The sequence below is a fragment of the Triturus cristatus genome, chromosome 8 (genome assembly GCF_964204655.1).
Source record: "Triturus cristatus chromosome 8, aTriCri1.1, whole genome shotgun sequence".
Lineage (NCBI taxonomy): Eukaryota > Metazoa > Chordata > Amphibia > Caudata > Salamandridae > Triturus > Triturus cristatus.
This window is the reverse complement of record NC_140591.1, coordinates 1,392,168,045-1,392,195,555: the sequence shown is the minus strand read 5'-3', so window position 1 is coordinate 1,392,195,555 and position 27,511 is coordinate 1,392,168,045. Positions and strand designations below refer to the sequence as shown.

At 44.8% G+C, this 27,511-nt stretch overlaps 1 protein-coding gene across 7 annotated transcripts in view; it reads right to left on the bottom strand.

The window, feature by feature from the left end:
• Nucleotides 1–27,511, bottom strand: part of SYNJ1 (synaptojanin 1) — a 683,220-nt gene that overhangs the window by 525,695 nt on the left and 130,014 nt on the right. For all 7 annotated transcript variants that reach the window (XM_085623112.1, XM_085623114.1, XM_085623109.1 and 4 more), the window contains exon 5: nucleotides 24,874–25,099. In XM_085623112.1, coding sequence (XP_085479238.1) covers nucleotides 24,874–25,099 — 226 coding nt within the window. The remainder of the gene's footprint in view (nucleotides 1–24,873; nucleotides 25,100–27,511) is intronic.

The following is a 27,511-nucleotide window of genomic DNA, read 5'->3' as shown; positions in this document are numbered from 1 at the left end:
CGGAGGCCTAGCTGTCCTATGAAGAAAACCAGAGTACAGAGGAAAAGCCTAATACTTTATCTGAGGAATGCGACTAACTAGATTTTTAAAAATCATTATTAAGGAAATGTAACATTTAGAAAGTTACCTTTTCCCTGCCTGAAATTCCTGGATGCCAATTTGCATTTTCTCTCAAACTTCTCTCTGCCAGGGGTTGGCATTTGGATAGGCATGAGAAGGGTGTGAAATGCCTGCCAGCAGTATTGTATTGTATTGTAATTGCATTTATATAGCGCTTACTACCCCATACGAGGCGTCAAAGCTAGGTAACTCCTCTTAACCTCACAGAATATGAAGGGTGGAAGCTGTGAGCATCCTTTTTGACATTACATTGTCAAATACTGATTGACAAGTCAGATGGACCCCTCCTTAAGAAGCCTCCGCCAACCCCAGCGATTTCCAAAAATTACTGTATGATCTCCCTGCTCCCTTAACAGGCCAAAGTACTTGAGAAAGCATTCAACCAGCAGCTCACCGAATTCTTGGAAAAAAACCACCTATTAGACGCCTCACAATCATGATTCCGCGGCTCCCACAGCAGTAAATCTGTGCTGATCGCCGCCACAGACCACATCAGAACCATCCTCGACCACTGAGAAACTGAGGCCCTGATCCTCCTTGACCTCTCTGAGGCGTTTAACACTGTCTCCCACAACACCATCCTCAACAGACTCTAAAATATAGGCTTGCAGAAAGACTGCCTCAAGTGGATCTTCTCCTTCCTTATAGGACGCACACAGAGCATTCGACTGCCTCCCTTCACCTTCTCACCCAAAGACATCATATGCGGTGTACCACAAGGATCATTCCAAAGCCCCACCCTGTTGAACATCTACATGACCCCCCCACCCCTCGCAGACATCGTCAGATCCCATTGATTCAACATAATCTCCTACACAGATGACACTCAACTTGCTCACCGAGGACCCCTTCAACGCCAAATCCAACTTCTGCGACACCATGCCCAATGCAGCCAAATGGAAGAGACTAGTACCTCCAACTCAATTCCAACAAAACCGAAGTACTGATCTTCGGGAAGAACACCTCCGCATTGGAACACATCTGGTGGCCTGCAGAACTCGGACCTACACCCACACCAACTAACTATACATGCAACCTCTGCATCATCCTCGACAACCAACTGATCATGAAACGACAAGCCAAACAAGTCGCCTCCTCCTGCTTCCACACACTTCGCATGTTCCAAAGAATCTTCAGATGACCGTCACTCAGACCCTCGTCACCAGCTGCCTCGAATACGGCAGCGCCCTCTACGCCATCATCTCAACCCAGCTCCTCAGAAGACCCCAAACCATAAGAACGCTGCAGCGAGACTCATCCTGGACTTTCCCTCATGACGTTTGTTGTTTTTCATCATGTTAGTGGGGCTCTTCTAACAATTGATGTGTTACACGGTTTTAAAAATAAAAAATGGATATATACATGTGATATCAAAAAATTAAATTATAAAAATGATTTATACTTTTGATAATAAAATTTGAAAACTATTGGTCTATGGGACAATTGTATTTTTGGGTGCATTACCTTACTTTAAATTATGAATTTGGGAGAAGAATGGAACTAGAGCCAAACTTACCCAGGGGGAAACATAAACGTGATCTAACAATGCCTATTCTGAATCTAGTCAAAAGCATTTTGTCTCATGTATTCCACAGCCAGTTAAAGTATGGCTCCAGACCACCTGTGGTCTGAATCAAAACATATTCATTATCTTGAGGTCTGGTTAACTCCAACACCTCCCATTCACTCTGCTTTTGGTCTAAAAAAGACTCTCAACGAGGATCTGTCAGCTTTAGTTAGTGCTTGTGGCTTAGAAAATAAAGAATTAAGAATTTTACACATGTCATTACCATAACTGAGACACAAGATATGCAAGCCCCGGCCACAAACTAGCCAATCGTCGATAATAACATGATTTATGTGGCATTCGGATATACCCATACTGAACACTTCAGCTGCACAGGAACCAGGTTAATTAGGTCTTCCACATACTCAAGGCCCAAATCCTGATTTACCATATATGTGGGGCTGCTAGGCAGAAGGCCAAGCATTCGCCTGCTGAATTTGTTTTACTCTACTTGTAGGCCAACAGCCTTTTAATAACCTCACAGGACAGAACCGTATGTTGAAACCAGCAAACATTTCCTTTTATAAACTTATAGAAGAGGACTCTGTGTCTCTTGCCTACTGAGAAAGCCAAATTAAAAATAAAAACAGAGTTTGAGAAACATTGTCTATTTCTGATGAAACAAGGAGTCCACATTCCCTGCGAGTCAAAAATGACTCCAAGATACGGGTACTCATTAGTTCTACCAATGATTTTGCCCGTAAGTGCAAACAAGGTTTTAAGTTCTAAGGTTGTGCAGGCAGTGATAAAGGTTTTAGTTAAACTAGTATCAAGGTTCAGCAAACCCATAAAGTCACTGAAAGTATCCAACAAGTTTTGAAGACCGTTAGTAGAAAGGCATAGTCTGTGCACAACAGCACATGGACAGGTCTATTTTTGACAACAGGCATATCACGACCTTTGACTAGAGCAGCTTCAAGCCCATTAATGTATAATAAAAAAAAGAATTGAGGGAAGAACGCATCCTTGCCTATCCCTTCGAGCTAGACCAAAGGACTCCGTACTTCCTCTGTTGGGACCATACCTGACCGAGGCAGCAAGATCATAATAAAGAGTGCGCAGAAAATTCACATGGCCCTTCTCCACCCCATGGTCTCCAGCAAAGACCAGAGCTTCGACCTAATCACATTGTCAAGGCACACGACAGGTCCATAAAGGTTAGGTAGATGGAGCTCTGATTAGCCACAGTATATTTGCCTGCCAGAAGATGGAGATTCTGGCATTGTTCAATCGTCCCCAGCATGACCCTGAATATATATAGTAACCCTGAAAGAATTCCAGTATCTAGAACCCAAAGGTAGAATGATCTAAGATGACCCTGCATAGGATTTTCACTGTACTATCTAGTAGGGAGATCGGGTGATAACACCCAGGGTCATGGCGACTTCCTTCCTGAAACACAGGAATAATGACTGCAGTCCTCCAAGACGAAGGAAAAGCAGATCTAGAAGTGTGATTGATACAATGTGTCAATAGTGGGACCCACAGTTCCGGATTAGGTTTATATAGGTCTATTAGTACCCCATGAGGCCCAGGCGTCTTACCCGACAGGCTATCTCGAATGGCCCCAATCACTTCTTCCAGAGAAAACTCAATGTCAAGGGAAAAACTTGGCAAGACCTGCTCATAGGTTACCTGTGCAGTGCCCGCTATTTGCCAAAAGTGAGTCACCCTGAGTTGAGGCGCTATATTTGTAGCCTGCCTATTGGTAGGGCAGTGGGAGGGCTTGTTGTTATTAACTATGTCCCAGGACAACCTGGTATTTTTGGCATTACAGGAGCTAACCAACTTAACCCAGATACCCTTCTGCAAGTCCAATATCTTCTTTCTCAAGACAAGTCTAAACTCTCTTCTGCAATTGACAGTGAGCGATCTATTTGTGAGGTTCTCTTGCAAAGCAGTATGTAATCAAGTATTTGCTAGTCTTTGTAAAGTGGGTCCTACTAATATTATCCAACTTCACAAAACCCCTGATCACAGACTGGGAGGATGCATCAATGGATAAACAGCCAATAAACAAAGACAGATAGTGTAAGGATAAAATATGCTGCGTGTGTTTCATGTTGACATTTTTCCATACAAGCCTATGACTGTTGCCTTTGATTGCAAAACACTATGTTATCAGCCACCACCACCACCTGTGAACCCCCATTCGGGAGTTCCATTGCAATTCTTGTGTATCACCATATGGTTGCTGATGAACCCTGTTTTGTTCTTCCAGACATCTATCTCTGGGTTTATTGGGGGTACAGTGATTGCCCCAAACTGGATTTTACTGTTAGATGTAGGAGGGCACTAGGATTACCATAGTATACTCCTCACACACATCTCAAGCCCGCAGAGTCCAAGTTTAGTATGGCCAAGGACTTTGGTCATCTTGAAAATGCCCTGGGTAAGGTTGACCCCGGGAATTTTTACGCCATTGGTTAGGGAGAGCCCAGGATTAATTCCCCACCCTGTAGCACATGCAAGCGATACATTTGGTACCCACTTCAGATCACTCCTGGACCTGAGGAAGATCAGAAGAGGCCTGAACCAGAAGTCTGTGACATGAGAGGAGCCCTAATGGGCCAGACCTGCTCCCTTTTGTACCCAGGACAAAGAAGTGAACTATGAGGGCCATAAGGCTGACATCCTGTTCAAGGTACAGGGATACTACAAGCTGCAAGAGGCCTTTCCTGTAACTTCCCAACTGAATTGTGGCAAGTGGACTCTACCTAACACCCTATGAGTTTTAAGTGCCTCCCTTGAGGTCCTGGGGGGACTTTAGAAATGAACTCCTGTCGTGGGTTGGGATTTAAAGGACTAACAACAGAAGGTAAAATGTTTGAAAAGGATGACACTGGATGTTGTATCGGACTCGCGCTCCATCGCAGTCAGCGTCAACCTAGGTTTTCCCATAACCACCATCATTGCCACTTTATGCTCTCGGCACTATTCCTACTTAAAACTTTAAAAATTCAAATCTCCGGTTCACCTTATTGGACTTTTGTCATTTTTATATCATTTTGTTATTTTATTTATTAGAGTTTACCCTATTTTTCTCATTAGGGTAAGGGTTTTTAATGTTTTGCATTTCAACTTTATCACTGTTTTGGTAACGCATAAATACTTTACACATTGGCCTAAGTTAAGCCCGTCTGTTCCATGCCATAGCTACCAGGGGGTGAGCTCAGGTTAATTTGGTGCCTTTGAGGGTTGACCCTGACCGGGGTTGTTGTGATTGTACTTTGAGGAGGGAAGCCACCCACCCTAAATAGTAACCCAATTTCTTACAATAGCTAGCTAAATGTTGCACATAAAACAAACGTTGAAAAGAGCGATACTTCGTTTTAAAATATTTCTGTTTATATTTGTTTGTGTAGTGTGTTCCAGTTTAAGAAAGTGCCAGTTAATGCCATGTTGTTTTTCCAATGCATATCAAAATTAACCTAGCCTTTTCATTACGTTTTAGGAGAGTCACAGCGACAAAAAATGTTAAAAGTTGCGTTTCTCTTCACACATGTACCGAACAAAAAAATCTTTGTATTTCTGGTGCAGTGGTATTCAATGCATACAAGATCGGACAAGGACAGAAAATAGGCCCGCACACGAAAATAAAAGAGGCCCCATTAGTGAATTAGATAGCTAAAAACGTGGGCCATGGTTGCAAACTGAGGTAGCTTTGAACTGGTAAAAAACACCCTGTTTAAAGTGTTTTGCAAGGTATGGGACACTCACTTCCTTGGATTTGACGTTGCAACAGGCAATGTTTGTATTAATATCAGGGAGATCAGCGGTAAAAACAAGGCCCACCTGACCAGAACACCGGCCACAATAGGCAAAAACAGAGCGCACACGCTTTAGGATAGTCCGACCATGAATGCATGCTGCTCTAGGGGGGGGGGGGGGAATCATATGCGGGGGACCTCGAGTTCGGCCATGTCTTGAGGCTGCCGTCGGCTCTTCCCGCCTAATCTCTCCTGCTCAGCTGGCCTTCAATAGCCGCCTTTATCACTGCGACACTTCGCTGGTCTACGCCCTGGAGCTCAGCGCGTTGGGACCCTTCATTACACTCATAGGGCACATCACCTTGGCGTAGTGTTAACTAAAATTAAAAATAATCGGCTCACTGTGCATAGAACTTGCTTTAAAGTTGTCTCTGACACACCTTTAAGGAGACACAAAATAGACTGACTAAACGTCCTGACAGAACAATTCAACTTTCCAAAAAAATATTAGATTAGGTCTGACCTCAGGAGAATTATTCCAAAACCAGCTTCCTTTTAGTTAATATTAATTATTTTTAAATGCCATTGCCACGGTTTCTAAGCGCTTTATAAAACAGGGGATTCTTTCGCCCAATCTAATGCGATTTATTCATTCACTTTGCCATCTTCAGAAGGAAAGGAGGCTGCGTTTGCCTTGCCACGATCCAAACTCGACCAAAATGGTAACAGTGAAGGTTTAGCTCTTAGAACTGTCCCGCAGGCCTGGGAGTCACGCGTTCGTCCTACAAGTTTCCGCACTTGAATGGTCTGCCTGATCCCCCATGTCTCACCGAGGCAGGCTGGGTAGCCAGGCCCTCCTTCCTTATCATCTGCTGCCAGACCAGGCACGCAGCCCTTACTACTATTTCTAAACTTCCCAGCAACCAAGGTAAACCCTTCAGTATTTAAATCAAAATACTGTATTACTCTTCAAAAATATCTTTTAGGGGAAAAAGGACCGAAAGGAGCTGGCTTACATGTTTTGAGCGGCCTTTACTCCGGAGAAGTGTTTGTCTGCACTTGCAATAGGAGCAGATTATCTGCTGACTTGACCTGGAAATGGGGCCTGGGCTCTTCTCACTTCATGAGACCTCCCTAGCAAGGTGTGCCCTGCGGGAAGACAGACTTTAAACCATGCCCCAGGGTGTCTGAATGAGTTCACAAGTCCGAAACGGATAGATTATAATGAGTCTCTGCTTGGATACAATTCAAGGCACCGTCCTCCTTTTTTAACTCCTGTACCAAATATCAATGTCATTCACTCCTCTATCCCTCTTCACGCCTCCTGGCTGTTCTCAGCAGCTTCATCATTCATTGTGCTGGTCTACAGAAGTGTTGAAAGTGGGGTACTGAGCTGGACAGGACTTGTGTTCATTACTATGAAGGAACCATTTATACAAAGTAGTTGAGGCAGCTAATAGCTCGTGATGTGGAAATGGCCAATGTGGGGGTTTGATCGAGGGTCTGCTCCTCAGGCACAATGTGCTGGACTCTAGAGCACTGGCACAGCTGAATGTCATTTGGTAGAACCTGTAGGCAGTGCATGCATGCTGTCGCTTGCGACTATCTATTGTCCTTTAAAAATAATCTAAAAAGGGGCTTTTAGCCCACCCACTACTTACCATTCATTGGCATTAATATCGCTCTAATTTCCTTGCTTCCGATTGGCCAGCATGTCTTGATTTCCTGTGCTTTCATCTGTCTTCGCGTCTCGGTCCATGCCGTGGAGTAGGCCCAAAGTACAGTTTTCAGTCAATGGCCAGTATCCTTCCACTGTCCGTGCAGTTATGAAGGTACTTCTTTTTTCAATTAGGCTCTAGCACCACATAATAGAGCATCTGCAGGCTTTCTCCTCTCCGGCACTTTTCTCATGTCGTCCCTTTGACCTTCTCCCACTCACTATCACATCAAGCTGGCACATTATAATGTTGTGTCTGCAGCATTTATTAACAGTGTGTGAGGTTAGGTCAGATTTATTTTCTTGTAGGCAAAGGAAGATTAATTGATTTGCCCAGAATCACAGGATGTTGAGCTGACGCTGGTATTCGATCCTGGTGCTCGCAGTTCAAAAGTCAGCATCCCAGGCTGTAAATCCACATGCTCAAAATTAACATATTTGCGGTTAACATGACAAAGGTAAATCCAATCAATCATAAGGTCTTATATAGCGCAACGTGTTATCCCAGGGGGTCTCCAGGTGCTGGGGTTCCACCACAGCCACCCTCGGTCGGGTGGCTGTGGTTGTCAAAGAGCCAGGTATTGTGCTTCTTCCTGAAGGCATCCAGTGAAGGGGCGGTGCGTAGGTGGAGGGGGCGATCATTCCATGACTTGGCGGCTAGGTAGGAGAAGGAACGACCTCCACAACAACTTCGATGGATGCAGGGCAAGAGTGGAGGAGTGGAGCTTCCTGGACGGCTGGTGGAACGTCAGGCGGTTCTTGATGTAGGCAGGTCTGGAATGGTGAAGGGCTTTTGTAGGTGTGAGTGAGGAGTTTGAAGAGGCTTCTTTCCTCGACAGGCAGCCAGTGGAGAGCTCCAAGGTGAGGGGAGGTGCTTGTTCTTCTGGGGAGGTCGAGGATGAGTCTAGCTACTTAGGGCTGAATGGTCTGAAGGCGGCTCAGGAGCTGTTTGGTGGTTCCGACGTAGAGTGTGTTGCCAAAGTAGAGTCAGCTGGAGAGGAGGACGTGGGTGACTGTCTTCTTGATTGAGACAGGAATCCATCTGAAGATCTTGCAGAGCATTTGAAGGGTGTAGAAGCAGGCAGAGGAGACGGCGTTGATCTGCTGCTTCATTTATTTATTTTAAAGGTTTTATATAGCGCTGGATAGACCCAGAGGTATCAGGGCGCTTTACAGAAGCAAGAGCAAGGCACATATCTAAAAAGCAATGATATCAGAGCGCTTTACAGAAGCAAGAGCAAGGCACATATCCAAGAAGCAATGGATACAAACAAAATACAATAAGGGATCATGGTCAATTAGCTGTCCGGGACGATTCCAAGGTTGCGTGCGTGGCCAGTGGGGGTGGGAGAGGGGCAGAGTGAGGTGGGCCACCAAGTGTCGTCCCAAAGGGAGAGCTTGTTAATGAAGATAAGGACCTCTGTTTTCTCTGAGTTGAGCTTTAGGCAGTTGGCCTTCTTCCAGGTGTTGATGTTGGTCATGGTGTTACGGAAGTTGGTCTTGGTGGTGTCAGCATCTTCTGTCAGGGAGAGGACGAGCTGAGTTTCGTCAGTGTACGAGATTATATTGAGACCATGGGTGCTATCTCTAAGAGGTGTCATGTAGGTATTGAAGAGGGTGAGGCTGAGGGAGGAGCCCTGGGGTACGCGCAGATGTCATCTTTGCGTATGGAGGAGAAGGAAGGTAGATGTATCCTTTGTGTAAGGCTGAAGAGAAAGGAGGAGATCCAGTTGAGTGCATTACCTTGGATGCCAATGTGGTGGAGTCTGGGGACGAAGATGAGTTGGGAGACGGTGTGGAAGGCTGCTGAGAGGTCGAGGAGGATAAGGGCTGCTGTTCCACCTATGTAGAGGAGGTGTCGGGCGTCGTCCAGTGCTGCGATCAGCGAGGTCTCGGTGGGTGGTTGGGCCGGAAGCCAAATTGGGAAGAGTCCAGCAGGTTGTTTTCTTCGAGGTAGTCAGTGAGCTGGAGGTTGATGGGTTTTTTCAAGAGGGGTTTGACTTCCACTTGCTTCCAGGCATTGAGAACAGTGGCTGTGGTGATGGATGTGTTGAGGATTTCCGTGAGGACGTTGCCGATTACCTCCCTTCCTAGGTTGTAGATGTGGTGCGGCAGGGCCATTAAGGGGGGGTGGGGGGTCTGGACTGGATGGAGTTTATGATGGAAATGGTGTCTTCAGTCGTGATTTGCTTCCAGTCATAGGTTAACTGTGAAAGGCAAATCAGTGCTGCTTCCGAACTGAGAAGAATGCCTATGCTGGTCCATTGATTCATATTGCGCACTGAGCTCGCAACAGACGCTCAACCCACCAACTCACTGTAGCAGACACACTTTTCGTAAAGCGCCTTGTATTTGTTTCCACTTTGGTTCACACTGCAAACAGAGCTGCCAAGTAGGCGCTCAACCCACCAACCGGAAGTAGCAGACTCAATCGTCTTATAGCACCTTGTATTTACTTCCAATTTTAATCACATTGCACACAGAGCTGCGCACCAGACGATCAACTCATCAACCTGTCGTAGAAGACACACTCTTCGTGAAGCACCTTGCATTTACTTCAAGTTTGGTTGACACTGCACAGAGAGCTGCGCAGCAGGCTGTCAACTCACCAATCTGTTGTAGCAGACTCTTGTGCAAATTATTTTAAAATGTACCGAGTGATGCGAGCGCTTGTCTAAATTTTGTGGTATGCGTGTTTATTTACTTTTGCAGGAATATTTGGCTGTGTTATTTCTTTTTTAATTTTAACTATTGGAACGAAGGAGGTAGGCCTACTGCATCCTCGTTCTGTATTTTAACGTTTGCTCACTTACTTGTGCAACAGTCGATCAACCCACTGAGACATAGTAATGAACATACTTTTCGTAGAACATCTGTTCCTTGCTTCCAGTTGAGATCATGTTGCATACTGAGCTGTGCAGCAGGCGCTTAATTCACTGAGTCACCATAGCAGACACTTTGTAAAGCAGCTCTTGGATGGTAGGTAAAAAGGCAGTGAGGGTTGGCGGTGGTGGGGCTCTATATAAGGTTTGATTTATCCGACGCTGCTATTGTAGGATTGATGTGTGGACACAATAATTGAATGGCTGTGTTTAATAATGCTTATTTTGTTGGCAACAGCAGGCCTTAATTGAATGCGAGCATGTTTGGCACAATAATAAAACAATGCAACTAAATATAGGTTCGAAAAATGATGCATGCACCAGTGCTTGTACCAGCTGCACTACATACTATAAAAATCCAGAAGTTCCAGTTACTTAAATGTTGCTAGTGTCTATTTAGAGGTTTCTAAAAGCTAGTTCGCATAAAATCAGTGGTCAGGATCTAAAAGTGCACGACGTGCCCATACTTCCCTAAATTAAGAAAAACAGTTCCCTACTTTTTTGTGAAAAGAGAACCGTCCTGGGACGTTAATTTCGATAGCAGAAATGCTTCGGCTGAAATGTAAGGCAGGGAGTCTCCTGTGCTGTGAAACCGAGGGAGGGGCAGACAGCTAAACAAGCCTTCCTCCCAGGGTGCCTGCAAGAAATATAAATGCGCACAATTGGTTAATCTTCACATGTAAAGGGTGCTTGGAAGCCAGTATTGGCTTTAATTGATTAATTTACCAGAAGCTTCTTGATGACGCAGTTTTATTCTTTTTGTGTGGCAGTGCACGGGAGTTACCAGCTGAGCAGTGAAGTGTGTGCTTTTAATGGACAGTTAAATAAAAAATATGCACTATGTACAGGTACTAAAACATATATTTAGAAAGAACTTTATGTAAAATCTTTTTGTGCACTTTGTAGCAGCTTATCTTATACTGTTGTAATGCAAGTTTAAAATAATGACATATATTCACAGTGGCTTCGGTCACAGACTGGGACTTCGTAGCACTAAACATACACAAGTCACTAGAAACAGAATAAACTTTACTCGATCTAAATGAATAAACCATAAAAGTACAATAAAAGAAAATATGTTAAAAATACAATGAATATTAAATATGTCCTAGCGCTGCATGATAAAAACTAGTCCCTATTCTTCACTGCCTCAACCAGGATTCAATTCTGGGACTCTAGTTACAGCCACACACCTATGCAGCTTTAACGAATAGAAGTTTCATAATGCATAATAGTGCATTTCCCACTGATTAACTTTACTTGCTTTTTCTTTTCATTTAAGCTGCGCTTTCTTTTTACATGTAAGGTGAAAGACCGAAAAAAGTTACGAAATATATATATATATTTTTTTAGTCACATCTTTAACCCCGCGCCCATGCTGACTCACCCTGACCCCTTTGCGCACAGCATCACTTTCCATACTTTTTCTTAATGCACTTTGACTACTGCATAAACTGCAGCATTTCCTGTAATAGACTTTTCTTTGTTTGGATGGTGCTAAAAACGCCTTTCCCTTTATGTATGTACAAGATATGCAGACACTTAATATGCACACTATCCTTACGTTTCATTTTCAACACATGCCGCAAAAATAGGGTTGTGCATTGGCAGGAAGGAGTGTTTTGCTTTAAAGGGATCTTATTTTATAATATTCGACAGTGAAACCAAGGTTCCCTCAATTTGAAGATTTTCAATTTGGAAGCATGGTTTACACTCCTGGCATGCCATACTACACTACGCACACATAAGGCTCTTGATAAACAACTTAATTATTTTTTTTAATTTTATATAGCTTGAGCTCGGCCCAAGGGCACAGAAGCGCTTTACATGCATAGCAGTTACATTACACAAGTCAGGTTTATTTCCTTTTGGACAGATTAACTGATATGCCCAGAATCACAGGATGTTGATCAGACACCAGGATTCAAACCTGGTTCTTTGCAGTTCCAAACTCAGCAGGTCAAGGGTAAAGCAACACGCTCAGAACTAGCATACTTGTGATTAAGATGGCAGAGAAAGGTTAACTGTGAAATCTGCTTTAGGAAAACAAGTGCTGCCTGCGAACTGAGAAGAAGAGTGCCTGTTCCGCTCCTTCCTAGTGTTTTTGCAATGTTGATTTTCAGATCCAGAAGGGGATCCCTAGCCTCAGACTTAGGGCTGCTGCTGCACTGACACACTGCGCTCATTCATTGCACCCTACAACACTACTGGGGGAGTGACGGGGACCGACTAAGAGGCGTTTGTGAGGTATTTTCCCAAAAGAACGAACGTTCGGTGACTCTTTAGACGTTTGAATTGCAACATTTTCGCAGCATGTTGCTTCCGGTAACACAAATTATCCTAACACCTTCTCATTTTTTCCTTCTCATGCCTGTTCTATTGCTTTGCGAACTGTAGATCCATATCAGACAGTTTATAGTTCTCGTTACTATAAAAGTCCACATTAAAGAGAACTCCTGCCTGCTTTTCCCACACACATTCGCACACATACACTCTTTCGTTAACAACTACACTAAAGCATATAATAAAGGAGAGACCTATTGGCTTTACCAATGTTTGCTAATACGATCACCTATGTGTAGAAATGTGTTTATTATGTTATGTATATCACAGGATTTATTTTGTTTCCATTCAGGATGCTATACAATTTTCAGTATACACTTTGTAGCAGATTAAACATTCTATTAAATGGTGTCCAAAATACACAGTAAGCAATACAATATTTCAAAGTAGTAAAACAGGACACTGGGCATACGATTCTCAATAAAGCAATCACCCATTTAAAAAGAGGTAACATATTCTATTAACACAGCCCTGATAACAATGCCTTGTACACTTCTCAATAAAACATGACAACCTATGACCATGACAACCTACTGGCAACCTTCATCCCATGTCCATGATTGCCTCCAAACATCTCCCAGCCTACACCCAGGCACTCTACTTACAGTCAACATCAGCTTCTGCCAAACCCATGTGGGTGGATTAAGGGCTAAATCCAGCAAAAGACCAAAGCCACCCACATACTGGAAAAGCTGGGCTGAGAATCCTGCATGTGAGGTTACTTAGAGATTGTCAACAATTCCCTTTTCACCAACACACCTTCTTGAACGATAATTCCCGCCTCTCGCAGAATTCCAGTACCAAGTCTAATGCTGAGGAGCTAATAGCCTGTCTCCAATCTGTGGTATCTCAGTAAATTCACAGAAAGTAAGTAATAACCCAACTTCAAGGGCGGCTGGACCGCAGCAAACATCCTTTCATAAAGACTTTGCAGCTGCAGAAACGCCAACCTGAATCACTTCAAGTTGATGATGTTTCCAATTTACCACAAAACACTGACACTTTCTGCGGCATTCTCTAACCCAAGAGGGTAAATATCCATTTTTCGGATCTTAATGAACTTGGAGTGCCGTCTGCAATTTCATCATCTTCGTCTTCTTTCTTGAAGAGCTTGTTGAGAAATTTCCAGTCTTAAATTGGTCTCAAGCCCCCTCTTTTTTGGGGATACGAAAGTATATCAAATAGAGTCCTTGTCCCTTTCTTTTAATGACACTTTTGCTAACACCTTTTTATGTAAAAGAAACACTACCTCTATCTTCAATGTGTTTGTAATGGGAGAGAAACGAATAACAGGTGACATTTTCATTATAAAAAGGAGAATAAAACTATTCTCTTTAATAATTCAATTTCAGGTGAAACAGCGCTAGTCAACACCAAACTGAAGAGTTGTGTGATGTTCTGGTTCAACAACCTAAACGGTTCATGGGACTAGTGGAGGAAGATGGAGGAGTTCATGGTCTACCTCATTAGGAACCCTATACCTCTGAAAACCCACAGAATTGCAGAGATGGCATCTGTTTCCTGTACTGCTGATGAGACCAGACCAAAAGCATGAGCACTGACCTTCATTTGATAAATTTTTCTGTGGAATAGTTCACCTTACTTACCCTCTGTCCAGTAAAGGGCCAATCTAACAGCTGTGCTTGAACCACTCTAGAAAAGCATTTGGGCCTCATCCAGGAATGTTTGTGCGAAACCACTCCCGATTCTAACCTTGCTATTCGGACTATAATATGTAGTTCTTTCAGCATGCCGCTTTGCTGCATCCAGACAGTCCTTCAATAGATTTGAGAGGGGGGATTTCAATTCTGTCAGTAGAACTCACGGTGCTGAAGAAGCGATCACCCGCAATGCATACCAATACCAGGCGATGACACAATTAGAATTACATGCCCTAAAAGGCAGACTTCCTGATGCAACAACGTTTCTTACTGAGGAGTCCATATGTTCACACTCCCTATCCAATGTAACAGATTGGATAGCATTTTGACACAACTTGGCAGAAGATGCCTGTACCACTAAGCTTTCTGGCAGACAGTGCAAATAAAATGGGTGTCTTGCAGATGCTCTACATTTTATAGCAGCATTTCGAGCTATCGCTGGTTAAGTATGTATTTCTGCCTGAACCAGCTTTATGATGTCACTCGGTGCCTCACTCAAAGAGAACAGTGGTTTAAAAAAAATTGCTTCCCTGTTCAATTTTCTATTATGAGGTTTGAATGATTGCTCCGAAAACAAGTGCTCTATCAAGCTTTCTTAATCATTGCTCAAAATGTCACTGGCAGGTGTCACTCAGGTAAATAAATTCCGGATCTGGGGTCTAAATGATCATAGAAAGGTGTGTAAAATCCTTGCCTACTTAAGCGGAAGGAGGTCGACATTGCTCTGCTTCAGGAGACGCATCTTCACCCTGGCTTTGCGTTACTGACAGGCAGTAGGTTAACAGGTAACTTTCACGCTGAGTGTTTTACCTCCCACTCTAGGGGTGTGTTGACTTGGATTAATCCTAAATCGGGGCTCCAATTGGAACACTGTGAGACTGACCTGGCTGGCAGGTATGTTATATCCCGATGTTATAGTAAAGAGCTGAATTTCCTTATTGTAAATTCCTATGGTACGAATTATGATGACCCACAGTTTTACCAGTCCCTCTTTCCGCTCTTTAAAGACTGTTATCCCTTCCCGTTGCTTTGGGGTGGGGACTTTAATTGCGTCTTAGATCCAGTCCTCAACCGCTCAAGAGGCCCACCTAGACACCCGTCTGCTGCTGCTAAGGCCATTGCTGATATCTCTTTACAGTTGCAACTGGTGGATGTATGGAGAGCTAGATCCAATGATAGGGGCGGATTCACACACTATTCAGCGCACCATGATATTCACACACGTATAGACTACTGGCTCGTCTCACAAGCGCTACTGAACAAGGTCCAGGATGGCTCGGTCTTTCTCTGACCACTCTCCCATTCTGCTGGCCATTACGGTACCTCCTTTCCTGTGGAGGTCCCCACCGTATTCATTACTGGACACAGTCTTTAAATCTGAGCTACATGATGCAATCTCGGAGTTTTTCGCCATTAATGTCGGCTCCATAGAATCTTTTGCTACGGTTTGAAAGTCGTTTAAAGTCTATATACGTGGCGTTGCTATCAGCAAGCACAAGGGGGTTCTTCGCTCTATTAGGGATAGGCTTGCCTTATTAGAATCCCGAATGGTTAAACTTGAGGCTGAGCTGGCCCTAGGGAATGATCCAGAGCTATGGGAACTCCTAAAGGCCACGATTGACAACTACCATAAAGAGGCAGATTGCGAAGTCAAACACATGAGCAAATATGCAACAGCTAGATTCTATGGTGAGGCTGACAGGCCGGATTCGGATCTGGCAGCGCTGGCTTACCGTAAATCGGCGTCTGGAAGCCTGCCCGCGCTGGTAGACCAGGTGGGCTCTATTTTGACAGAGCAGGTGTACATTAATAATCTGTTTTGCAGTTATTACCAAGAGTTATATAGCTCTAAGGTTACCCCTAGCAACGCTGACATACTGCAGTATCTGGAATATATTGAGCTTCCTTGGTTGCAAAATTAGCACCTTGGATTCTTAATGCGTCCTATTGAAGTTGCGGAGATACGATTGGCCTTGAACTCTATGCGGGAGGGCAGTGCTCCAGGGCAGGATGGGCTCACGGTATCCTTTTACAAAGGTTTTAGTGATCTTTTGATTCCCCATTTGGCTACCCTGTTTCATGAGATGGGAGCGGATGGGATTATGGCCCCTACTATGCGTGAAGCCCTGATTATAACTTTGTTGAAGCCTGATAAGGATCCCCAAAAGTGTTCATCTTATCGCCCACTTTCCCTGCTTACTGTGGACACAAAAATATTTGCTAAAATTCTGGCTAACCGCCTGTCTCCGCTGTTGCCTAAATTGGTTAGCCCTGAGCAAGACAGATTTATTCCGGGCCGAACGCTATCGTACAATCTCCGAACTGTGTTTGGCGCACTTCAGCATGTCCGACAAGAGGTTAAGGCTGCGGCGGTCTTCTTAGATGCAGAGAAGGCCTTTGATTCAATTGAATGGTCGTTTATGCGTGCTGTACTGCGTCGGATGGGAGAGGGTGAGGTCTTCCTGCAATTGGTGTCGGTGCTTTATAATTCGTCGGGGGCCCGGGTCCGCTCCGGAGACATGGTTTCCGCCCCAAGTCACATATCGCGGGGCACTCGTCAGGAGTGTCCCCTATCCCCGCTACTGTATGTAGTGGCCCCTGACCCCTGCTTAGGGCGCTATGGGAATAACACGGACACAGGGGACTTCGCTTCCCTCACTATAACTTAATAGTCTCAGCCTACGCTGATGATATGCTCGTGTATATTCGGGATCCAGAGGTCTACCTGGGCCACTGTGACTCATGAGGTGTTGCGCTTTGGTAGTCTTTCGGGTCTAAAGGTCAATTGGGATAAGTCCATAATATTCGCATTGACTACTGCCACGGTGAGACCCCCCTCGACTTCCCGCTTTAGTGGACGTGCGAACCGGTTCGCTACCTGGGTATTCAAGTTCATTCTGATGCAGACCAAGTGATTAAGGCAAATTACGGCAGGGTGATTGACAGGCTGGGGGATGACATAGACCGATGGATTGGGCTCCTGCTTTCGCTGGTGGGCAGGGTTTCCTTAAAGAAATGGTGGGACTTCCTCGCTTTCTCTTCGTCAATATACCCATAGTGGTGCCCCAGCATACGTTTAAAGAGCTGTGTATATTGATGAATAAGCTGGCATGGGCGGGCAAGACTCCGCGAGTGGCACTGGACACTCTCCTGCTACCATACACTGCAGGAGGTCTGGGCACGCCGGATTTAGAGATTTATTATAGGATAGCGCAGGCCTCGCATGCCCATTGTTGGGTTCATGGCCCCACATGTCCTTCCTCACCTCCAGATAGAAAAAGTGGTTGCTGCTACGGACCCCTTACCACGTTTTTTGACTAACGCGCTAAATCGGCGCTGTGGGGTACTGGACTCTGAATTCCACAGTTCATGCTTGGCATGTTCTCCTTAAAATGTATTCTGGTGCTCAATTATATTCACTCCACCTGCGAGTAGAGTGGTGTCAGTGATTTGCTCTCAGCTCAGTGCGTGGGACTCTTCGCTCGTTGAATGGTTTGCGCATACATGAGATGGGTGATCTCTTTAAAAATGGCCAGGTGGTAACCTGGGAGGCGGCGGCTGCTGGTATGGTGGAGCCCTCTGCGCTAATGAAATTCCATTTCTTTAGGACTCGCCATGTTCTGCGTGCTGTGCTGGGAGATGAGCTGATAGAACCAATGGAGATCACACCCTTTCCATATTATTGTGCTTACAGTCACCTGTTAAGCTAGTTTTGCGTCTCTACGCTTCGGCATTACTTACTAAGACGACTGCTTTCACGAAGGCACGGCTGGCTTGGCAGGCGGACATTGGGGTGTCACCTCACGGACGATATTTGGTATTACTGCTGTGAATTACATGCAAGGTATCTCTGAATGGCCGCCCATTTTAAATTCTTAAACAGGGTTCATTACTCTCCGGTGCGCCTACATAGAAAAGGGCTGTGTGACACGGATATCTGTGAAACATGTGACATGCCGGGAGCCGGGTTTTTCCACCCTGCTTGGCAATGCCCCCCAGTGGAGGAATTTTGGAGCAATATTTTTAAGATGCTAAATGACATTGTGGGTCTCTCTCTTGCTCCGGACCCCCTACTGGCGCTGTTGGGGTATACGAAACCCCTCCGGAAGTATATTTGCAAATTGGTTGCCATTGGTCTTCTTCTCGCTAAGCGTAGACTAGCAATGAGATGGATGTGTGGTCCTGTACCTACAGTCGCTGAGTGAGAAGAAGATATGGTTTAGTGTAACACTCAATCGTATATTTATAATGAACTGCTTTAACCCCGTAGCCGCCCGTTAGGGTTCTGGGGTCTATTTACACAATATAAATTGTCGCGACAATATAACGAAGAAGAGCAGGCCTGATGATGTTTATGCTGTTAGGATTGTTCACTGTGCACATCCATCGGGAGTACTGTAGATATGTTGTCATTGCCTACCGTTAGTGGGGACTTACCTTTCTGAATATATATCTGTCAATGCCTGTGTGACGGCATGTCGATGTACATTTGGTCAATTCTTTTCTTTTTGTATCTTTTATGCTACTGTAATCTCAGGAGTATTGGACCAATGGTGATTCTGGATTTTGTGATCTGCTTTATTTTGATTAGTATTTGTACCCTTTTTTTTGTGTTAAGATCCAATAAAAACATTTAAAAAAAAATAATAATAAATTTCGGATCTACATGGATTTTAAAGTCTCTGATGTGGTAACAGATTTTGAGACTCAATTACATCATTGCCATCACTGACAGGATCATTTTATTTATTTTATTTATGTGTTTTATAGAGCGCAAACTTGACCCGTTAAGGTATCAGAGCGCTTTACAGAGAAACATAGGCATGTACAGAGTAGGCATATCATCATCCAGATACGGATCGAGTAGAAGAGGGCAGGATACATAAGGGAGATAGAGCACGTATTTACAGATTAAATATCCAAGTACTCGAGATGAGATAACATAATTATAGATTGTGTTAATCAGTGTTCGTGACAGGTCCCACATTTCTGCAGGGGGGAGGTGGATAATCCAAAAGGAGGCAGTAGCTGGCCGTGGATCAAGACTGTAGTGAAGATAGAGGCACGTTTAAGCGAGAAATTTGCCCATAAGGAATGTTTTGGCATCCTTTTTGAAGCGAGACAGAGAGGGGATTCTTCTGATATCAGGAGGGAGAGAGCTCCAAATTCTAGGCGCAGCCCCAGAGAAGGCTCGGTTGTAAGTTTTCTTTCCCGAAAGCGTGCGAGTTGGAGCAGGAGGTCTCTGGCCGATCGGGAGTTTCGGATTCCTCCGGAGATCATAAGTTTCTGCCTCAGATATGCAGGGGAGTTGGAGTATAAGGCTTTGTGCGTAATGCATGCTACTTTGAGCTGTATTCTTGCCTTCAAGGGGAGCCAGTTGAGAGCTTTCAAGTGCGGGGAAAAATGGTTGAACTCCCTCGTGCCGGTGAGTAGTCTGGCGGCCGCATTGAGGCAGGCTTTTAGAGGTGCCAGGGAGACCTTGGGTAGACCCGAGAGGGTAGAACAGCCATACTCCAGTCTAGATATGACAAGTGCTTGCACTGCCATTTTTAGGTCGGGTGCGTCGAGGAAGGGTTTCAATTTCCTAAGGTAGCTCAGGTGGAATCTGGCTGATTTGGCCATTGAGTTGATGTGTTCACGCATGTTCAGGTTGCTGTCGCGAGTGATTCCCAGGGATTTGGCTGAGTCCACGATGGTCAATTCATGGCTGTGATAGCCTTAATCCATGATTTAATCTCAGGGCTGGTATTGTGTGGGGCGCTCAGGAGAAATTTTGTTTTCTTTGCGCTAAGTTCGAGTTGATTGGATGCGAGCCGTTGGACGGTGTGTTCCAAAGCATTGTTCAGGGAGAGGATCTCTTTGAGAGATGAGGTTCTGATGTAGATCTGAGTGTCATCAGTGTACATATAATAGGAAATATTAGCAGTGCGTAGAACTTCGGTTAGCGGTTCCAGGTAAAGGTTGAAGAGGGTGGGGGACAATGTTGAACCTTGCGGAACTCCAACCGTGACCGGGGATGGTGACGATAGGATGCCGTTGACGAGGAATCTCTGGGACCGGTTTTGGAGGAAGGATCTGAACCATTCTAGAACAGTGCCATCCAAGCCCATCTGGAGTTTGAGGCGTTCGAGTAGTTTTACATGGTTGACCGCGTCGAAGGCCGAGGATAGGTCCAGGAGGATGAGGAGAAAAGTTTTGCCTTGGTCGAGAGCTTGGAGAGAGTCATCCACGATGTGGAGCATAGTGGTTTCAGTACTGTGCCCTGGTCTGAATCCGGATTGGAAGTCGTTGAGTAGGTGAAAGCTGTTGATGTGTTGACTTAGCTGCTGTTGCACACATTTCGCCATCACTTTGGCTAAGAGGGGGATGTTGGAGAGGAGTCTGAAGTTGCCAGGGGAGGCTGTATCCAGCAACAGCTTTTTCAGAATGGGAAGGACTTGGCCGGCTTTTAGAGAGTCTGGCAACGTTCCCTGCCATAGAGAGGTGTTAATTATTGTAGTCCAGCTAAAAATAATGGATTGGGCGACGGCAGCTAGGCAGTTGGAAGGGAGCGGGTCATTAAAATGGTTATTGGGTTTTAGGGAGGATAGGATTTTGGACACCGAGTCGTCGTCGTAGAGTTTGAAGTCAGACCAGTGAGCATGGTTTTTGGGTGAAGCTGTAGGGGCGACATGGCTGGAACAGGCGGGTCAGGAGGTGTTTGAGGGAATGTGATGGCTTTGAGTTAGTTTCCAAGGGCTGAGATTTTATCAACGAAGGAGGAGAATTCCTCTGAGGATATAAGAGACTTAGGGGTTTCTTTTGAAATTTTGCCCAATTTATTAGATTGGTGTTTGACCAGTTCGAAGAGCTTGTGGGGTCTGTTCTTGGCCTTCTCTAGTGCAGATCTGAAAAACTCTTTTTTTGACTTGAGTATGTTCCTGTTGTAGGTATTTCTGGCCTGGCGGAGGAGTTTTAGATGTGCGGTGGAGAGGTGTTGCCTCCAGGATCTTTCAGCTTGTTGGAGGGTTCTCCTCTCGTTGTTAAGGGATCCGGTGAACCAGGGGTTTCTGTCTTTGATTTGGGTTCTTTTAAGCTTTAGAGGGGCAAGTTCTTCCAGGATGTTCGAGATGGTTGCAGAGTAGTGCTCGTTGAGGCCGCTGACAGATGTGATATGCAAGGGGGGTGGGGGGGTGGAGGTCTGATTTGCAGCGTGTCTCGAGGTCCCTGCCGTCCAGATTCAGAGTGTCTCTGACCCAGCGTTACGGAATCATCGGTTGCGGTGCCCAGTATTTGTGGGTGTCAGGTAGGAGGAAGGTGATGGCATGGTGGTGAGACCAGTCGCATGGGTCTATAGAGATAATCTTGACTGTTGATTCTTTGGAGATAATCCAGTCCAGAGTGGCCCCTTTTGCGTGAGTTGGTAGTGAGCAGGCTTGGGACAGGGCTTGATCGGCCAGGAGGTCCTTGATGGCATTGACATGAGAATCCTTAGGATCGTTCCAGTGCAGGTTAAAGTCACCTAGGAAAATATTATTGGCATTATTGGAACACCTAGCTGTGATGATTTCCATGAGGTGGTCAGTGAAGGAGTCGTTCATGCCTGGGGGGGCGTGGGGTGGAGTTGCTGATAATAGCGAGGGCGAGGTATTCACAGGATTCGGTGGTGTCCGCCAGAAGTTCAGAGACCAGAAGGTTAGAGCGGTAGATGCAGGCGATGCCTCCTCCTTTCTTGTTAGATTGTCTGTCTAACCTTGTGATGTTGTAGTTGGGAGGGACTAGGAGGTCCAGGTATGGAGGATTCGTTGAGCCATGATTCAGTGAGGATCGCCAAGTCGAACTTTTTGAGAAGGATAAGATCAGCAATATCCGCAGCATGCTTAGCTGCCGACCGGCAATTAATTAAAAGACCAGATAGAGGGGATTTGGAAGGAGGTTCGGGAGTCTGGGCGGACAGGCGAACAGGTGCTAGGTTACTGGATAAGGCTTTGAGTTGGATCTTAACCGGTGCCGAAAAAGTGATGCCTTGGTAACAGTGATTTTCTGTGTCTGTTGTATCACCTGCAATGCAAGTTAAACGGTTGATCTCTCACAAAGGTACAGTTTACTTTTCCTAAAGATCGGTACCAATGAAGTCAGCAGCAGACACTCTGGCCAGGAAAACCGGGATCTAAGCTGCCGGCATCACAATAAGGTTGGCTGATGCTGAAGACACTACTTGAAACATAGCTGCCAGAAATGGCCCACAAGAAAGTTCAAGAGTTGCAATTATCTTAACATGGCTTATTATGAAGCTTGCATGAGGTTAGATGATACACCACACAATAAAAAATTCAGACGTTTTGGCTCAAATTTCTCCAGCATCGGAATGGGCTCTAACAAGGAGTAAGAGTTAACTCTGAATGTCCTTCTGCTCGTGATGTTTCAGGGAAAACGAACACTTGTGGTTCTTAAACCTTTTGTGATATATTTTTCTTGATGAGACTTGCTCGAGGAAGTAGTCTAAGACCTGAATTTTGTGTCAGCCACCTTACCTAAAGCTAAGAACAAGCTTCCCTTCCCTTTTTCCGATGGCTGTATAAGAGAACAAAGTTCACGTCCACTTGAATCTTGTTATTTTCAAAAAACATCAAACATCAAATAAGCTCAGAATGAGTCTGACACCGACAACTGTTTGCAACATTCAGTCCATGAGTTAAAAGCATAAAAATTGGGAAAGTGCACCGTCCCCCCCCCCCCCCCCCCCCCCCAAAAATAGCATTTCTCCGATGATTACTGAACATATTAGTATGGGACACAGAGCATTTTTGGAACGTCTGGGATCTCAAAGGCCTGGGGAAAAAGAAGTCAAAGTCACAGGTGCTCGAGTAGTCTTAATAATGGATCTATGACGTCACCAATGGTGGAGTCTTGTGCATATGCAGCCGAAATGGCAGAGTGACTCCTGATGTCAGCGATTAGTACTACTATGGGGGGTGGGGGGGGGGGGGGGGGGAAGGGATATCACAGTTCAGTCTGGACCTTGGTAAGAGTTCCAAGAAGGAATGTATAGTAATTAGTATACATTAGAACTTCATCTCTGAGGAGTTTACAACACTGTAGTGGAACACTTTATGATCAAAGGACTGACCGACTGAAAAAAATCTCAAGAAAGTACATAAGTCGGCTAGAAGGGTTTGCAAAACCGACCAGATTCATACAGACCAAGCCTCTCATAATAAAATTTCATGCAAAATGACCCAGGTTCGTCCCTTTCGTCCTAGGTTGTAAGTGCCCAATAACACTATTGAATAACACCGACTCCTTTGCTAGATATGCAATAACAAGCAGATCCCCCTCTCCCTTGAAATTTAATTTGGAGGGCTCAACAATGCAAATTGCCTGAGATATATTTACTACTGGATGAAGGAAATTTACCTTTGCCTGATACACACCGCAACAGAGATTCTGGAAGTGGGAAAGGCTATTTTTTTTTTTACTGAAGCCTACAACTACAGGAACTATTACTCTCTCAAAGAAAGGAAAAAACTTGAGCATAATCTACAAAATGGGAAAGGTCAACAACTTCTAAATGTACATGCTCCAAAATAACTTACCATTCCTACAACCGTATCAGCTAGTGGTGCTTATCTTAGCTACTACAATGTTATTAACAATGGCCTCATCAAAAAGCAAAGCTAGTCTGCAACAAGCACAAAATCAAATAGCTTGAAATTTAACATGGAAAAAGATAGAGCAAACGAACTCAGTCTTCAAAACATTCCATTGGCATCAGGTGGAGATAAGGCTTACATTTAACAAACAAAAGGCTGCTGTAGCAGAACCTCAATGGCACATGTAGAAAGAGGACAGCTACTATGCACCAACAAGGAACTTATATTCAGAAACACACAATGCAGCAGCAGAGGCGGACGAGGAAAAATAACTAATCAAAAAAGTATATGACTTTTGTCTGGTGGTGCAGAGATGATAAAGTAACAGCAGATAGTCATTCATGATATCTAGACCGGCCTTTGACTGCACTTAGCGTGTGGTAATTATTATTCGCTCTTATACTACAAATTCCCCCTAATCCTACACTGGTCACTTTCATCAAGGAGCTGAAAGCAAGCCTACAAGATCAGTGCCCCACAGACATGGCACACAGTTTCTGTAAACTCACCCAAGATACTGCTATAATTATTAAGTAATCTGAAGTGATTGCACTGCAGCATCATTATAACTACAATTAAAAAAATTAAATCGGGAACTATTAATATGTGTAGCATCAGCTTAAGCTAAAGAGTTTGGGCCAATAAAATGAAATGCTAAAATAGACTACATCTTACATTAGAGCACCAAGCTGTACAGTATTCGGATGAGACTAGAAGCTATGGAGTAGATGCACCACCCTCTCTGCTCAAACTGACAGAGAGCACAAGTGACCAAAATCAGGTGTGTGTGTTTAAAAAACAGCTATTGTGGAAGGCACTAAACTGACATCAGACAAGAGAAAGACACCGACCCCAACCGATGAGCAAGTCAGTCAGTCGGACAATAGCAACTATTTGAAGCTCATTCCTACACTCACAAAATCACCTCATAGCCATACATTCAGCAAACATTGCCATTCAAAAGAACTATCTTCTGGACAAGCATGGGACAAAGTACAACCCCATATGCAACAACTGGTTTAAACAGTACTTCAAAAGCCGAAGTGCACCATACGAGTAAACCAAGGAAATATACAGGATGCAGGCTCAAATAAAAAGCTGTTTACAATCTTCAGTAACAATGGTCAAGCAATAAAAGAATGAAAAATGACATTTAAGGAGAATACAGTTCTAATCCAGCTATTTTGTGCATGAGGAGGTACGACACATAATATGCATTTGAAATAGAAGGGTTTCAGTACCTGCTCGGTCTCCACAAAGTTGGCAGCTTGACCATCATCGTTGGTTCCCCGCACATTAAACCTGGTGCCTGCCCTTTCGCAGCTGAGGCGGGATATAATGCAGGCCTTGGCCTGTTGGTGACCAGCATAAATAGTCCGGATCTCCACTCCACCACACATGAGGCGTAGCAACCAATCATCACAGTTCACACCGTAGTGCTTCAAATGCAAGTGCAGTGATTGATTCCTGTTGAAGAAGGAGCGGCAGAGATCAGTGCTTTAGCACAGTAATTCCCCAGGACGACTTCTCGATCCCTTATTGAACACACAAAGCTCAGGGCACGATACTCAGTTGAACAGATAAAGCCCGATGCAGTATATTAAACATTAATAGCGAATATTTGTTTCTACCACATGTGAACCTTCACCTAACTAACTTCATCAACACATCCGTAAACAAGTGTACGCTTTTGGTGGTGGTACAATTCAGTGTGGAACAAATGTAGAAGGCCACTCGAACACGATTTCAACAGACTCAATTGCAACACAATGCCACAAAAATCTCCAGTGCTGCATAATATGTAAGGATGCAAATATTATGAACACGATACATTTTGCATTGTAGCTTGTGGATCTGAAACAGACTAGTAACAAGTTTATCTTAATCCCACAAATGCTCAAAGTGTAAGGTAATCGTGAGGGAATTGACAACATATATATTAATCTAAGACACTTGTAAATCGTCAGTACATTTACACAAATGCAAAGTGCAGGGACCCACACTTCTTAGGAGCTAGCAGCGGGTGCTTCAGGAGGGCGTGGTGGCCGATTCCACCCAGTCTTCATTCCACCCCCACGCCTCTTCCTTTCACCAACCTACACTTCCTCTCCCTCTTGCAGGTTCCTGGTAATACCAGCTTTCGATCTTTGTCAAAGTTTCCTATCTTTCTCTTCCTCTTCCTATTTCATGTTTCTGACTTTTCTGTCTGGGTCAAAGGCTAATGATAAAAAATATGTACTGGTCCCCAAAAAGAAGGTGCTTCAGGAGGGGGTGGTGGCCGATTCCACCCAGTCTTCATTCCACCCCCACGCCTCTTCCTTTCACCAACCTACACTTCCTCTCCCTCTTGCAGGTTCCTGGTAATACCAGCTTTCGATCTTTGTCAAAGTTTCCTATCTTTCTCTTCCTCTTCCTATTTCATGTTTCTGACTTTTCTGTCTGGGTCAAAGGCTAATGATAAAAAATATGTACTGGTCCCCAAAAAGGAGGTCCGGGGCCACCACCTACAATCACGGGCAGGTATGGGCCCTGTGCTTCCAGTTTCTCAAACACGATGCAGGCAGAGAGTAGAATACTAGCAAAAGTGATTAAAATCATAGCCAAGATGTAAGCGTATGTCTCCCTAGACTAGCAGTGGGGGGCTGGCATCTACGAGGATGGGGGCGAGCGCGTGGGGCAAATAAAATATATATATATATATATATATATATATATATAACAAAAACATGCAAATAACACATAGGAAATAAACTTACCGTACATGAACACGACATCCTCCAGTCCGGACCTCTTCTTTGGAACTGGAACCAGAAGCAACAACTCCCTAGGCCAATCTTAGGGCTGCTCTCACCAGCATAAGAGCAGGCCTAGGATTGGTGGGAGCGGACTCACTCGGCGCTCCACAGTGCTCTGGAGGCTTTGGCTTGCTGTAATCCAGCTGTCGTAAGACAGCTGGGTTAGAGCGGTTTAAAGTGCGCATATGTGGCTGGCCGTCGAAAGACGGCCGGCCAAAAAGACATGCACACTTTGAAAAGTGCTTTGCCAGTCCACCCACCTCCCTGCCGAGTGACATGCTGCTGTCACTCAGCAGAGGCCCGCCCCCGTCCTGACGCTCTGTTCGAGACAGGGAATGCAAAATAAAATGGTAAAAATAATTACCATTTTATTTTTCATCTCAGGGGCTTTTAGGAGGAGGAGGTTTTAAAGGGGACAACGCTCCTCCCCTCCAATGGAGGAGCCACCCTGGAGACTAGTGAGCGTGGTGTGGAAATGTGGATTTTCCTGATCAGTTATGTCCCCTATCTTGGACCCCAACGGTTCTATATGCATGTTACAAGTACATGTATGTTCCCTCCAGTTCCAGTTTCTAAGACGCAAACATATGTGTGTCTACCGTCGATATGTTCTCTGTCAGATCCGCCATCAAAGGGCTGGATATTCGATTCATAAGTATAAAAGGCCACCGACTTTATATGGCTAAGTTACTCCATTTTTACAGTTCAGGCAAGTAGGCCCGATTCTGTCCTCAAAGCCTCTCCCTGCTCTCTGTCTCTGACAGCTTCAGCTTGAGCTCGCATCTGTATCCATGAACTTTGTCCTACTCCCTGTGCAGCTAACGGTGCCTGCCTCGGCCAGTTTTCGCCTGCCTGCCAAGAAGCTGTATTTCACCTTCGAATTATCTATTTTGCTCTTCAGCCGATGCATTCCTGTCTAGTGATTTAGGTAAACATTTCCTTTAGCTCACAAGCAAAGGACTCAGCCTTTCCGTCCTCCTGCAAGTGATTCATAGCCCTGCTGCCATGGAAAGCTTCCTGCCTCTCGCATCTCATATAGACACTTAGGCGTTTGTGCACGCACACAGTCAGTATAGACTAGATT